Source organism: Thermobia domestica, chromosome 1 (genome assembly GCF_964235325.1).
Source record: "Thermobia domestica chromosome 1, izTheDome1.hap1.1, whole genome shotgun sequence".
Lineage (NCBI taxonomy): Eukaryota > Metazoa > Arthropoda > Insecta > Zygentoma > Lepismatidae > Thermobia > Thermobia domestica.
Window position 1 is genome coordinate 374,202,647 of NC_137454.1, and position 15,169 is coordinate 374,217,815.

Here is a 15,169-nt window from a genome sequence, read left to right on the forward strand (position 1 = left end):
TAGGACGTTCAAATCTTGTACGTTGAGTGCAAGGTTCAATTTTAACTCGCATCAAATGGGCTTTGTGTAAGACAACCACGGTGTGCATGGGTTTTCTGGAATTTCTCCCCTTTCCTCCCACTTTTTTCATTCCACCTTTTCATTCATTCTCATCATCACCATCTCTTTTAGTCTAGATGGCACAACCGTGGGACATAAAACTGAATTGAATTGGATTTTGAGTTTAGTGTTTCTTTCAACAGTGAGGCTATATGAGATGTGGACCTACAGCTTAACGTGGAATCTGAACTCAAGTCTCCCACGTCAAAGGCGCGTACGCTAACAGTTAGTTACGAGGGAACTCGGTGTGAAAATGAAAAATTTCTTTTCGTTTTCATAAAAATATTTTTATGTTGGTCATGCAGTGCAACACCCAGATCTGATCCTTAGTTTCGACTGCCATTCTTGTCACTGAGGACGGAGCATTCTGATCCTGAGAACTGTTCTCATGTGTGCAATAGTGTAGAGGTCTGGGGATTTGGTGGGCCAAGGTGATGTAGGTATTCTTGATGTTCATGAAATCACGCCTCATAACTCCAGCAGTATAAATTTGCGCATCATCATCTTGGAAGATGGCGGCATTGGCCGGAAGCATCTGGGCCACAGGATGCACGTGATCACCTAAAATGTTCGCATATCATTGACAGTAATATATCCAGTAAATATGGACATGCACGAATTATCGGGAATTGTGATCCACATCACAGCGCTGCCACTATATTTCACAGTAGAGAGGAAACAGTTCGGAGCATTAGCTGCTTCGGGCATCGCCGTATAGAAAGATGTTCTGTTGTTGGAAACAAAGGTAAAAGAGGGCCCATCGGACTACGTCACGCATTTCCAGTCATGGACGGTCTACTTGTGTGATCTCAGCACCATTTTCTTCACCCCAAAGCGTTGTTTCCGGTGATCAGCAGTTCTGAAATTGCAGCCTTACCACGGATGCTCAGGTTGTGGTAACTGTACCAAGTGTTGATTGAGCTCCGCAGTCACTTTTGTTGTATTCGCTCTACGACCCTTGGTATAGTCCTCTTGATTGCCCTACCATCCTTGTCCCTGAGACTTCTTTTCGTCCGTTATTACTCTTCACCGGTGTTGCCTTGCTATGAGTTCTATAGGCCACCTTACTTACACCAGCTGCCTTAGATAAACTTACACCAACTGACCGTGCAACCCACAACTTGGCCTCTGAAACTCAGAAAAATATCTTATTTTGCATTTTCACCATCTTCCCGCTTTAAGACACGCCTCCGTCCTTCCCCGCTTGGCATACTATATACGGTAATCTAACAGATTAACAACGGTCAGGGGCTGCTTAGTGTTACCATCTCTCATATCTTAACGTCTTACAAACTGTAGGTGTTTCTATGATACCAACTTCAAGGAGCGATTAGTTCCGAAGCGCGTCCCAAGTTCGTGAACGAAGTCTTGTAAATGCATTTGAGCAGTTGAACGTAATATCTTTTCGAAAATTTTAAAAATACGTTGTTAAATTTGAGATAAATTTATTGCACTGTTTCGTGTAAATATATGGTTTAATCGTGAAAAATATAATAACCAGGTAGGAAATTACACGAATAAATAAATAAAACACGAGAACCAGGCTCACACATAAGCATTTGCTTATGTGGGCCATTTTCTATCTTTTCTTTATTCTTTGCGTAAGAAATACAAAAAAATTCGCAATATAGAAATAAGTGCATTGAATTAAGTTACCCGACACCGGAAGATAGACATTACTTCTGGAAGTCCGAAGTCCTGTCATCTCTGAATACCGGGTACGTTAAACTCTATTAATAAAGGGTATCTAGGAAGTCCGATTTCCTTAGAGAAGTAATAGCACTTACAAGTAGAAAATTTACTTATTAATTTCTGTAGCAGTTAATTTTTTTCTTATTCTTTTATTTTATTCCATTAATATTTTGTACATTGTTATTTATTTTTATTAATTAATTACTGCGTAAGAAAGCGTCACATATTTTCTGATTTACTGAATACGTATAAAATATATATATTTAAATATAATGTGATTTGTTTCTCTTTAGGAATATTTCAGACGTAACAATGTGGTCTGGTAGTGGTCCCCAGTGGACGCAATGGGCCTTGAACCCATCAACATATCAAAATGTAGCACATGAACAAAGTAAGTATGCTGACGTATACCTAGGTATGTATATTAAATATTGGTTACGTAGTAATCCCGTGTGTGCCAACAGCTAGCATGCATGCTTTTAGAGTAAAAACAACTGTGATTTCTTGTTAAAATGGTACATTGCCGTGTAGCTTAACTGCAACAATAACCGGATTGTTTCGCTAATTGTCTTAAGGGCAAAGATGACTTTGGGTTTATCTTGTCTAGAAAAGTGGAAGACAATCAGTAAGCGGTGAAAAAATTAGTTCCTTGTTGCTAAATTTATCGAGCACTCAAACCAGAAACACTTCGTTTCACGTATTTGTTCTGTCATTCAATTCCTTTATAAATTTGTTTGTTTCACCATTATTGAAACAATCTACAACAAGGCGCAAGAAAAAGAAGAAAACAATTTGGTAGTGTGTAGTACCATGCACTTCACTAGCAGATACTATTTACAAAAACGAACAACAAGTATGCCAAAGTGTTTATTGCAGAAGGTTGTTTGGTTTGGCAACTCTGCAGTCGCCTATATAATTGCGCCAGAAACGAAACGGTGTCATTATTACTGTACTGTCTCAGGTTGCAGGTAACGGAATGCCGTGGTGGTGAAGTGTGTGTCTCTTTCACATGTACATTTTTTGTACTGCCGAATAGTGAAACAGTGTCGCAAAAATGTTTAACCATCGAAATGACCGTAGCCAGGTAGACACAGATTAAGTTAATATAGAAGTATTCGATAATAAAATGGGCCTCTTCTAGGTTACCAGACAAGTGTCACATGAGGTCCACCACCTCAGCGTGACATAGCCCAGAGATTAAATCTGGTGCAGTCCATTGTCAACCACAACCATCTCCACACTGGACACAATGGAGGACAGTTGTCACATTGGTGAGGCCTAATTTTATCTCACGAGGTAAAGTTTCCCGCTGGGAATCGTATCCCCGAATGTGATTACGAGGGAAAGTTGGAGTTACGGAAGGTGAATGCTGCCTACTTCTAGCAGTTCATCGTGAACTCAGCGTATTGAAAAGATCCCTGGCTTGTTCTGAGCCAACAATAACCAGGTGCGGAATCCCACGGACAAAGCGTCCACCATACCTTCCGGTTTTGTCGGACACGTGGAGCGGGAAACGGGAATCTGTGTTGCTCCCTTTTATGGCATTTCTGTCAAAATTTCTTGACACGAACCCAGTTGATTTTTGTGCATTTGAATTGTTAAATCGAAATCTACATCGTCCTCACTACCAATGGAATACTTGCAAGAAAGAATGATATGGAATTCCTGTGTTTTTTTTTTGTTCCATTGTTGCAGTGGAAATTGCGATGTCGGGCGATAGACCAAAATGCTGGGGTACGGTAGAACACACCGCCATGGTTACGGTATCGGTTTTCATAGAGTAAGTACACTTTGAAAATCAGTCTGATATAAATCGAATAGTCTTCTGTATAAGTATGCTTAAACTACAAATATTTCTTCATTGAAGCTGTTCAGCGTAATATTCTGCTTTAGTAATTATTGGTGGTATATTTTAAAGAGTAATAAGTGTATCACTTAGCTATCTCTGCAAATAAAACTTTTAGAAACCACTATAAATGGTAAAACTCCTCCCCTCCCCCTTTCTCCATCAAGTGGCAACAATAAACAAGCACAATAGCAATGCGAGAATATATATATATTTTTTTTTTCACGATTTTTATGCAATTCGGTGAAACTTTTCTAGTATTTTGTTTACCTCATCACAAATAGAACACAGTTATGTATTCCTGTACCAAATGGCATTCATTTATATCTAGCACACACAGTTATACTCAGCATTTTGTCGGGGCCGCGGTGGCTCAGTGGTAGAGCGTTCACCTCTGGTGCTAGGGGTCTCGGGTTCAAACCCTGCTCCCGCCAAGTGAACTTTGTGGTGGACAAACACCGTGTGCGTGGGTTTTCTCGGGGTTCTCCCGTTTCCTCCCACTTTCTTCATTCCACCATTTCATTCATTACTCATTATCACCGTCTCCTTTAGCCTAACCGGCATAACCGTGGGACGTAAAACTCAAAATTTCATTTCATTTCATTTCAGCATTTTGTCTATTCAAATATGTTACTTTCCTTGGACTTTAAAGCAGAATCTCTGAAACTGAGTTTATTTATTTATTTATTTCTGAGTTTTGAGTACCAGTAATTCCATTTTTTTCTTATTTTTTTGGTTAAAGCTAAAAGCAATTTAATATATTAAAGTACATTCATTTTTACGCTCACGCGTTTAAAGGTAACAAATTTCATTTTTAGTTAAAGAAAATTTATCTTTCTTTGTTTGTTTTCCGTATCAAGCTTATTCCATTTAATGGACACAGGATCTTAACCGCAAATCGAAACTGAGATTCATTAGTTGTGTATTCAAAGAAAGTTGCTTCGGATGGCTGTTAGCTTATCCTCAATATAATAGTTTGATTTCATAATTGAATGTTTGTTTCAGTTGACTGGGCTGCATTGGCTCAAGAATGGATCAAAATGAAGGAGTCCCAACCTCCTGCGGAGCAATATCAGGCGACATCCCATCAGCCTCCGAGTGACAAGGCAGAAGAGAGGAAAAAAGATGCTGATGTCGACCATGAAGGTGGGGAGGCTCCGATGGATATGGATACGAAAGAAGACTTGGATATCTCCAACTCTTCTAGTTCACAAGGTAACGTAGTGTAAATTTGACACTTCCTCATGGTACTACACGTAGCAGATACAAACGTAGTGCTTGTCGGGTTAATGGCTCGAGGTGATTGTTGGTCATTAGATACAAAAAAGCCACAGGCTCAGTATTGTGTCACATTAGTTTGTGGCTATATTCTGAAACCCTGTAATGTCTGTAACATATTTTTACTCCGTTATTTTTACTTCTTGTTCTCTTTCTTTTAACCTGAAGATAGACACAGAATGTTGCTCGAAAACATTGACTTTTACCTGGGTATAATTAGGGAAAATTGAGCAAAGCAAGGTTTTTGATAATGTTTTATTGATTTCTCGTGCCTTAATTTTACAATATGAATAAGTATTGAGTTAACAAGGTTAAAAAAAAGAAAAAAAAATCGCGAGCTACTCCACTTTTCTTTATCAATCAACAATGAAAGATAGCCAGTCATAGTATATCAACTTGTTAATCCAGGTGTTTTAGTTTGTATTTTTAAAACTTTTTGTATGTGTATGTAAATAGTAAGAACACGCTCAATTGGCCGACTTGATTTTAATAGAATAACTCGTGTTGCAGTAAAATGCAGAGAAAAGACAGTAAGAACATGAATTAGATTAAAAATAAGTACCGACCTTGTATGCAAAAAGATTATCTCTTCTTTTATAAAATTTCAACCTCTCTAGGGCTTTGCTGCTTTTGCTTTTCTTAATTATTCACGGTCAGATCAGTACTTATTTTCTATCTATAAATACGAGGGCAATTCGAAAAAAAAAAAAGTTTTAAAAAAACGCCATTTGGTTATCAATGACATACACTCGCAGATACAGAACTTTTATTATTCGCATATAAGAAAAGTACATTACATTACTTTTCAACATATTCACCATTCAAATTGAGGCACTTGTCATAACGTTTTACAAAGATTGAAATTCCTTCTGCTAAACAAATCTCCCGTTTGGAAATGAACCCACTCGCTAACAACATTGTGAAGCGCGTTGTCTTTGTCGAAGCGGTGCGACGTAAATCACTGTTTCATGTGCCTGAAGATAGAACAGAAAATTCAAATATCGTAAACCGAGAGACTTCACAGACAATTTTGTCAATTTCCTGCACGAATTCATTGCTGACAATAGATGGGCGCCCATTTCTTGCCGTCGTGCACGTCAGTTCGTCCATCTTTACATGCGATACCTTCACTCATCACATGACGGGTTTTTCTATTGGAACCTTCATTTTCAATTGTTATAGCGGAGAGTAAACTTCTCCTTTTCCTTCCACTGCTCACTGTCTACTGAACTATTGCATACTGCGCCACAGGACTAAAGTGTATTCAATGTAAGAAACACCTGGGATAAACAAATGACGTACTACAATGAAATGTAATTGGCTGGAATTATAAATATAGTTCCGTGATTGACGTAATTGCTTATTTGTAATTGGTTAAACAGATGAACTATTTTTTCACATTGTTTCGTATAATTAACTTCACCCATTTGCTAGACGAGACGAAAAAATATTAATTCAGGGAGCAAAATATACTACTACAAATTACTGACAAAATATATGCCATATTCTGTGATTTTTACCTTCTGTTATCGAGAAAAAACAATCGTCACAGTGTTGCTAACATGCAAACCGATAAGTATCTATAACAACAAATGTTAAACACTTGAGAGAGAGAGGTAGATAGTAAATGTAGTAGAGAATAAACATTTATATAATATGTTTCGGTACAAATTTAATATATTTTGAATTGCTCTTAACAATCATAATAAAGAAAAACCGTTTTTAAAAAAGTGTAATGGCTGTCCTTAAGAAACGCAGAGATTGCAGCAGTCATTTTAAGTCCCGCCCCCAACAGTCAACTTCAATTTGAAAACATGGCGGCGGAAAAAGAACAGCTGACCGAAGCAGAAATCTCGCCGTGAAGCACGTGCTTGACGCGGAGGGATACAAACTGTTTTGTTTATCTCAGGTGTGGTTCTGACGTTGAATACACTTTAACGTCACTTTTCCCTACCATTTCTCGCACATGCGTAAACGAATGTTTTTTTCGAATTGTCCTCGTATATATCTATATGATTCTATAGAAGTATAGATGATCCATATGGTGTAAATATGATTCTATAGCTCTATTAGCAAGAATATGAATTCTTGAACTCTACGTTCTTCTTTCATTGACGACTGAAGAAATGAGCACTCTCTCGAAAACATTTCACTTTCTAAATATAGCGGCATATTGTAGGCTAGTAATTATGTTATGTGTTAGATACTTTCGTTACTACCTATCATTATTTATTTATTTATCCTAGATGCGTCGTCATGGGGTGCATGGAATCATTGGCAGCAGTGGGGCTGGGGTTGGGGATCTCATGGTGCAGGAGCACCTTCTCACCCTCCAATGCCTGCAAAAGACCCTGCTGCTCTTCCATCGTATCCTTATCCTCAGAATGCTGAGAGTGCAACGTTTGACTACAATCATGGAAATACCGATCACATTGACCATTATAATCAGGTAAGATTTTTCTATCATCGATTGCACTACAAGAAACAAATATTAAACAGGAATTTAACATAAGAATCGTGGCATATTCTAATGGGTGTAGATATGTAGTCTGTAGCATAGAAAGTAGTGATGAAGCTAATGAAACGTCCAAATTATTTTTCAACGGTAACAAAATTTTAGGATATCAACGGACCACTTCATCTGAGATGTTTAGGTAAAGGAAGATTGGGTGAATTAAGAAGAAACTAGAGAGAATTATAATATGTATTACTATTGAACATTTTCTTCACTAAAGAATGTTAGCTCAGTTTTTTAATGGAAAGGCTTACGATTGTACTTAGAGTTGAAGATTTTTACCTTGTAGAATAACCCCTTGTTTTCAGAAGTGTGTTATAATTTCTCACTATTTTTAAAGGAAAATAGAATTATTCAGTTTTTGTAGTAAGGTTTTATATATATTTTTATTTTTCGACTTCTGAGGTTTTTTTTCTTTCTTCACTCTCCTAAGATGGTTTCATATCCAACCAATGTAACCCATACGAAAAATTAGCTCAATTGAATAATATTAAATGGTGCCTCAAGCAACTTCACGTTTCGAATGTATTTACAGTTGCAGTTCGAGGCAAAGGTACCGTATAAGTTTAAAAAGACAGTTGTAAGTTAATAAACATATATTATGAAGGTAATAAATATTAAATGATTAGAGATAAGTTGGAAATAGCGTCAGATGTGTAATTATGGTGAAAAGCTACCCCATTGTCATATGCCCCCTTCCTATTGAGAAAATAGACCTGAATCCAAGATGGCGGAGTCGGTACGGTGCCTCAGTGGTAGAGTGTTCACCTCTGGTGCGTAGGGTCCCTTATTCGATCCCAGCTCGCGCCAAGTGGGCTTTGTGGTGAACAAACACCGTGTTCGTAGGTTTTCTCGGGGTTCTCCCGTTTCCTCCCACTATTCATTCCACCATTTCATTCATTTCTGATAATCACCGTCTTTAGCCTAGCCGGCATAACCGTGGGACGTAAAACTAAAAGATTTCATTTTATTTAATTCCAAGATGGCTGCCATAATTGTACTATTCTGAGCGGTTCTATCTTCATTACCTCTAATCAAAATATAATGTCACTTCCTCTAATTGTTCCAGACGTACCAGGTACCTTTGCCTCATAATGTATACTGTAAATGCATTCAAAACTTGAAATCTCTTGGGGCACTATTTAATATTATACAATTGAACTAATTTTTCTCATAGGTTACTTTGGTATTATATGAGACCATATTAGGGGATGAAACTCAAAAAGTTCGAAAGTCGAAAAATAAGGACCACCCTAATATACGAACTTGCCTCAACTAGTTGCAGGGTCAGTCTTGGGCAAATTTTAATATTTCATAAAACCGTAGTGCCGTTTATTTATTAAAAGTGCGAGATTACGGAATTCGTTCACTCGTCAAGGGTGTGTGACTGTTTTGGAAGCGGACTACGTAGTGTAGTGGTTGGTGCACTTAGATTCCCGGTTCAATCCCACACTATTTTCACTGAATTTTCGTTGAAATAAAGTTGTTTCTCGCTCAGTCACTCTGATCAAGTTACTGTAGTTAGTGATGCGAAGGTATTGTAGATGTTTAAGTTAGAAAAATAAAAGATTATGTTCCCTTTTATTTTGGTGGCCGCTGTCTCTCCCATAAGAGGTAACTATGAAAAAATACATGCATGCTACTTACGTAAAATATTATTTACTTAACTCTGTACTGTATGTAGTAAAATAACCCTGCCAGGGGATGAGGGATTCCTATGGGTCTCCCGCTGACTCCCAAATGGGAAACTAACGCGTCCCATTGGGTCTGGTAGCGTACGTGGTACCTCAGCACGGTAAAAAGTGAGGTAGCTCTCTGGGCGACCCTACCGGGGGAGAGCAGCGGTCAAGGCCCTTCTCCCAAACGGCGACCTACACGTGCTGTTGGGTCCGGGAAGAGATACTGAGTATCTCAGCGTGTACGTGGTACCTCAACACGTAAAAGAGAGGTAGTCCCGTATTGCTTGGACGATCCTACCGGGAGGGGAGAGTCGGATTCCTGCCTGCAGGAGGACCAAACGGAAATGGAAATGCCCAATCCCAGATATCTGGGCAACGGTACTAATTCCGCGAAAGGGAGGTAACCCTGCAGGATATGGGCCGGCTCCAAACTCAAATGGTGACTTACACGTACCATTGGATCCGGGATGAGATGCATAGCATCTCGACGTGTGTGTGGTACCTCTACACACGGCGGTTGCCAGTTGAACGATAGAGGTAGGCAGGGCCGGGACACAAGCCCCCTCGGGCATTGCCTGGGGTTCCCGGATTGGGTTGGACTCTGCCGGGTTGTGGTCATACCGTGGGATTCGGTAGCACATGGGAACTAATCCCAGGAACCTGGTTAACGGTGAACATGTGCGGGAGGTGAGCTCGCCTTATAACGCTCGGGCACCATGCCTGCAGAGTATGGTAGGGCCTGACTCGCTAGCAGGACCGCCTCCATCAGGAGGTCAACTGGTAGGCACTCAGGACTTCGGTCTGGCCGCGCAGTGGGCGTATCCCACTCCCTCAGTGAATGGGGGTTACACACTTAGGTGTTAAGGTTAGGGGACAAATCTTAACGGTGCACTTGTGCACGAGGACATAAGTCCAAAGCACGCGCAACGACGGGCGGGGTGCATTACATTCTTGCGGAACCCGTCCATTAAATAGACCGAACGGTCGCGGGCATGCTCCCCATGCATGCAACTAAGCGTGGCATAGTAGACCACTAGCTCACAATGTATGTAGTAAATACATTTTATCTGATTACTCGAAAGATTTGTTTTTTTATGTGGTTCATGTTAACTTTTTGCTTTGTTTTAGTAACTTCACAAAATAAATTAGTCTGTGGACAAAACATGAAGAAAAAATCCCTGATAGAGGCAAGATATTTAGTTAGTTGACGAAACTATTACACAATTATTACTTTTGATTAAAACTTGAATTGTTCAGAGACTTTTTTTTTTTTTTTTTTTTTGGATCTAATAATTTTCTCTTAATTCCTAGCAAAATAGATAAACAAAGTATGTTGAAAGTTGTACTTCAATGCAGTTCAGGCGACACTCATATGGGTCAAAAGCACTCTAAATTTTTTATAGTGATGTCAATATCTGCCATTTCAGAAAATTGTGTGACGTAATCAGTAACAAATTTGAGAAATTATCCACCAAATTGACATGTTAATGTGTCTACAAAGAATGACTTGCTGATTTGGTTATAATCATCCGATTCCTAGGACTCTTACACAGTATACCGTGAACTCCATTTTTTTAAAAGCATTAAAGAATTTGTTTTGAGTAGGAAATAAAAAAAGCATTTGTTAAATAACGTGTTGCTCCCAAGGATTGCTTTTTACACGGCTCATGATTTTTTTTCTCCCTTCAGTCCTGTGACCAGGTGCCAAAGATATCTTTCAACCTGTCCACGAAATAAAGATGATGTATAACGAATTAACGGAAATTTTTGAAATCATCACCCAGAAAAACACTCTTAAGCACACTCGTTTTATGTTATAGAGTGGGTAAGAAATAGGAGAAAAGAAATTAAAAGTAACTGTAAAAGCTGGATGCAGGTGAGCACCAGATTGAAATGTAGTCACATGATATTGCTAGGTTGAAAGCTGTAAGAGTTAAATGGAGAAAGATGAAACTAATGGGATGCATTGGTCGCTAAAAGTCCTGGAGAGGGAGTAAGAATACTTAAAGAAGGGTGAAATATCTATATCTATATATATATACCGGTATAGTATGAAATAGAAAAGAAATAAATTGAGAAAAATGAAAAACATCCTATACAAATAAGAATACTCTCCACCTTCAGCCTATCAACGCTATCACATCACTGCATTCTAAAATGGCGCCTACCTAGACAGTTTGCTGATTCTTTTTTTATTCTTTTTCGTTTTTCGTCATGCTTCCTCTTCCTGGGACTACGGTGGCTCAGTGGACACCATGTTGGAGGACAGTATTCTATTTCAGGCGACAGTGATACGTGCCTAAAAAGAGTTATTCCGGGTTTAAGTGACTATGTACAAGTCCCAATATTCATATAGATGGTGCTGTGGTAAACTTAACATGGTCGTTGTACTAAAGCGCTTACCTCTGGTGCGTAGTGTCCGCGGGTTTTCTGGGGAGTACTCCGTTTTCCTCCCACTTTCTTATTCCACCAATTTTTCCATCGTTATTCACTTGCCGTAATCATTGTATCCCTTGGCCTAAAGGGCATAATACTGAAGGAACTAATTGACCATGAATATAACAAATTAGACTCAAGAATGCGTCTAAATATTTATTAATGCTGAAATTATCCGTAGGAACATCACCTTCGTCAGCGACATATTTATTTACATAAACACCATACATTGCTATTTCAGTCTCATTTCATGACTTTCATTATGTAATAAAATAATCATTTTAGGCCTAGTTAAGCTACCGCTAACATTCTGAAAACAAAATACTTAAGCCGTGCGAAGACTGATAGTTTTCGGCAAATATAATAGCTTCAAATGCACTATTTCTGTTCCGCTGGTTTGCTTGCCAGTAACAATGCTGAAAAACTGGATGGTAAAAAGTACAACTCAGTAAATAGTTTGCAATGACTATAGGACCTTTAAGTACACAGCTGATGCATCATTTGCATTGATAGTAAATATATGTGTGATTCCCCGTGAAAATAACGGCGTTAATAAATATTTAGACATATTCCTGAGTGTAATTTAATAGTTACTATCATGTTGATATGGGGACGGGTGCTGGAAAAAGAATGAGGAAGATTGCATCTAGATCTTTCAAACGAAATATTTCCATTAAAAATCTTATCATCACCTCGTCACCTCTCTTTAATTCAAATAATTCTAGCCTTTAAAGTTGAACTACTCAAAATAAAAAGAAAGAAAGTTGTACTATGTATTCATTTTTCACTAGGTACACTTTTGGAGTAGGTTAGAAGTACTTAATTAAGTAAAAGAACACGGATATGTGTTTAAGGTTGGTACGGCAATAATGCGAATGAAGCATAATTTTATCCGGAGAGTTAAAAATTTGTATGAATATGTAGCAAACTGACTCATATTGTTGGAAGAAATCAACTGAGCATATAGAGGTGTGTAGTAGTATCAAATATTAACCATGTTGGGGGACAATATTGTATTTCAAGCGAGAGTAATACATACCAAAGAAGAGTTATTTGAGTCTTTAAGTGACTGTGTTCAAGTCCCAGTATTCATGTAGATAATACTGTGGTAGACTTAACATAGTCGTTGTACTAGAGTTTCTAATCTGACCAATTTCGAGTCCTGTTAAGTATCTACTTTGGCGACAAGAAATAGGTTTTTTTTTTTTTTTTTTTTTTTTTTTTTTTAAGGAACAGAATTATATCGTCAGTAAAGAGAGGATGTTTTTTCTAAGGTTGTAAAAGAAGAGTGTTTTATTAAGCAAGAACAATTTATTTTTTTAACATCTTTATTGAATTATTTTGGCATTTTTAAAACAAACATGGAATGATTAGTGATTGTGTTGGAGAGCATAAATGGTCTATATTTGATAGCGAGCGGTCCCGGGTTCGATTGCTCGTGGGAGCACTCGATCGAAAAAGTGTAAAAAGCTTTTCCAGGCCAGCCGTTCTGAGTGAGGTTTTCTTCTAACTTTTTTAAACATAAAGCCGCAAATAATGTTTACGAAAGCATGCATTAACTACTGAACTATTAACATGTTTATACCTTTTTGATTACAATTATTTTCTTTTTCTTAGTTTGATGTAAGGGCTAAATATGTGACTTTTAAATTTATTTATTTATTACTTTTACTTTTTATATTTATTTATTTAGTTAGTTCTAACATTTTTAACTTTCAAGTTTTTTAACTGGCTGGCTGTTTTAATTGTATTTGAATATATTTTTTTAAAAAAATATTGTTATTAATGAAACCTAACTAGATTTTGTACAACCCCGTAGGTGGTGCCAAATTCTTACTGGCCAGAGCAAGTAGATGCAACAGCAGCTCCTGTTCCAGGTGCCCCGCCTTTTATTCGACATAATCGCCATGACTGGAGACGCGGCAGGTCTCATGATAGGGCTAGGTCAACAGAAAAATCTGACGAAGATGAAGATACAACAGCCGTTATAGGTAATCACAAAGTTTAAAATGAGCTTATTTTGGGGCGTGGTGGATCATGTTTTAATTTGTGTATCTAAATGATGTGGAATAGATATTGAATTCATGTAAGAGAGCAATTGAAATACCATAATTGTCGTTCTCCAACTTGCATTGTTTATATATTGAGTTGAAGTGCCAGATTTTCGTTGGAGAAGACCCAGTATTATTAAGGACCACGTATAGATGTTTTGAACCTAAGTTCATCTCTCCGTCCATGAAAGGCTTATAGAATAATAAAACTGCCATTAGCAGCAGGTAAAAAATGTTTAGTAATGATTTACTAATTAAAACTACTGCTCCGTTGAATCAGTTTTGTTTTGTAGGGTACAAACAATCCTAGTTAAAATATTCAAGTGTGTCTGTAACATTTTTTGCCCTAAAAAAAATCAATAAAAATACTTTCAGATCAAGGTCAATACTCAGATCTTTTGCGTGTCATATTTAGAGACTATTTATTCAAAATCACGTTGTAACATTAATTTTGTACACTGGGGCTTGGTGGCTCATTGGTAGAGGGCACGTTCACCTCTGGTGTCCCTGATTCGATCCCAGTTTGCACCAAGTGGGCTTTTGATGGACGAACACCGTAGTTGTGGGTTTTCACAGGATTCCCCCACTCTTCATTCCACCATTGCATTCATTTCTCATCATTACCGTCTCCTTTAGCCTAGCCGGCATAAACGTAAGACGTAAAACTTAAAGTTATTATTATTATTATTATTATTATTATTATTATTATTATTATTATTATTATTATAATTATTATTATTATTCTATTCGAAAAGAATCTTTTAGGTCTTAGATTTCTTGAAGGCGGGATTTTGATTTACGACAGCCATTTTCAAGACGGTGTGCGGCGACGGAATCGTTGGAAGAAAATTAAGATATTGAAACTAAAATGCACAAAAATATATAGAAAAGTTTATTATGTATACCTTTCAAAAAGGTAACAATAATTAGATTTCATTATTTGATAGTTAAGCGGTTACAATTCTTTAAATAATGTTTCTTTATGATTAAAAATACAAAACAATTTGTCATTTAACTATGAAACAAATATATACGTTTAAAAAAAAAAAAAAAAAAAAAAAAAAAAAAAAAAAAAAAAAAACTTTATACGTTTGTCGTAGGATTTTAAATTACACAACTAGTGTGCTAAAAGCTAAACAAAGATTTCAAACTCTGATGTATGAGATCAGTGACTCGCAACAAGTTTTTATCCATATTTTTTAAGGTATTTGTGTTACCATATCCAAATTACCAGGAAAATACTACATGAAGATGAAGAAGAGCTAAAGTAAAGTTATTAGATGCACAAGAAAAGAAATGAGAAGAGAAATGAATGTTAAGTAGGAGATAGTCTGGTCGAAGAGATGAAAATATTCTGTTATTTTGGGAGTAAAGTGACAATCGATAAGGTGCAAAGATGGAAATTCCAGAATTGCTCAAGAAGAAAAGATCTTGAAGAGAACCAAAACTTCTGACCGAAAAAGTCGCCATAGAACTTAAGAAAATACCGGGATATGCATATGCATTGAGTGTGGCGTTGTGCGATTGTCAACCATGCTCTCGACAAGAAGAAAACGCGGAGAATGCATGCCTT

At 37.4% G+C, this 15,169-nt stretch overlaps 1 protein-coding gene across 1 annotated transcript in view; it reads left to right on the plus strand.

Moving 5' to 3' along the window:
• LOC145664435 (uncharacterized) overlaps positions 1-15,169 on the plus strand; it is an 89,358-nt gene that overhangs the window by 8,798 nt on the left and 65,391 nt on the right. Inside the window, exons 2-5 of the mRNA XM_081731121.1 lie at positions 2,085-2,182; positions 4,643-4,852; positions 7,162-7,364; positions 13,365-13,536. Of these exons, the coding sequence (XP_081587247.1) occupies positions 2,104-2,182; positions 4,643-4,852; positions 7,162-7,364; positions 13,365-13,536 (664 nt within the window). The 5' untranslated portion in view covers positions 2,085-2,103. The remainder of the gene's footprint in view (positions 1-2,084; positions 2,183-4,642; positions 4,853-7,161; positions 7,365-13,364; positions 13,537-15,169) is intronic.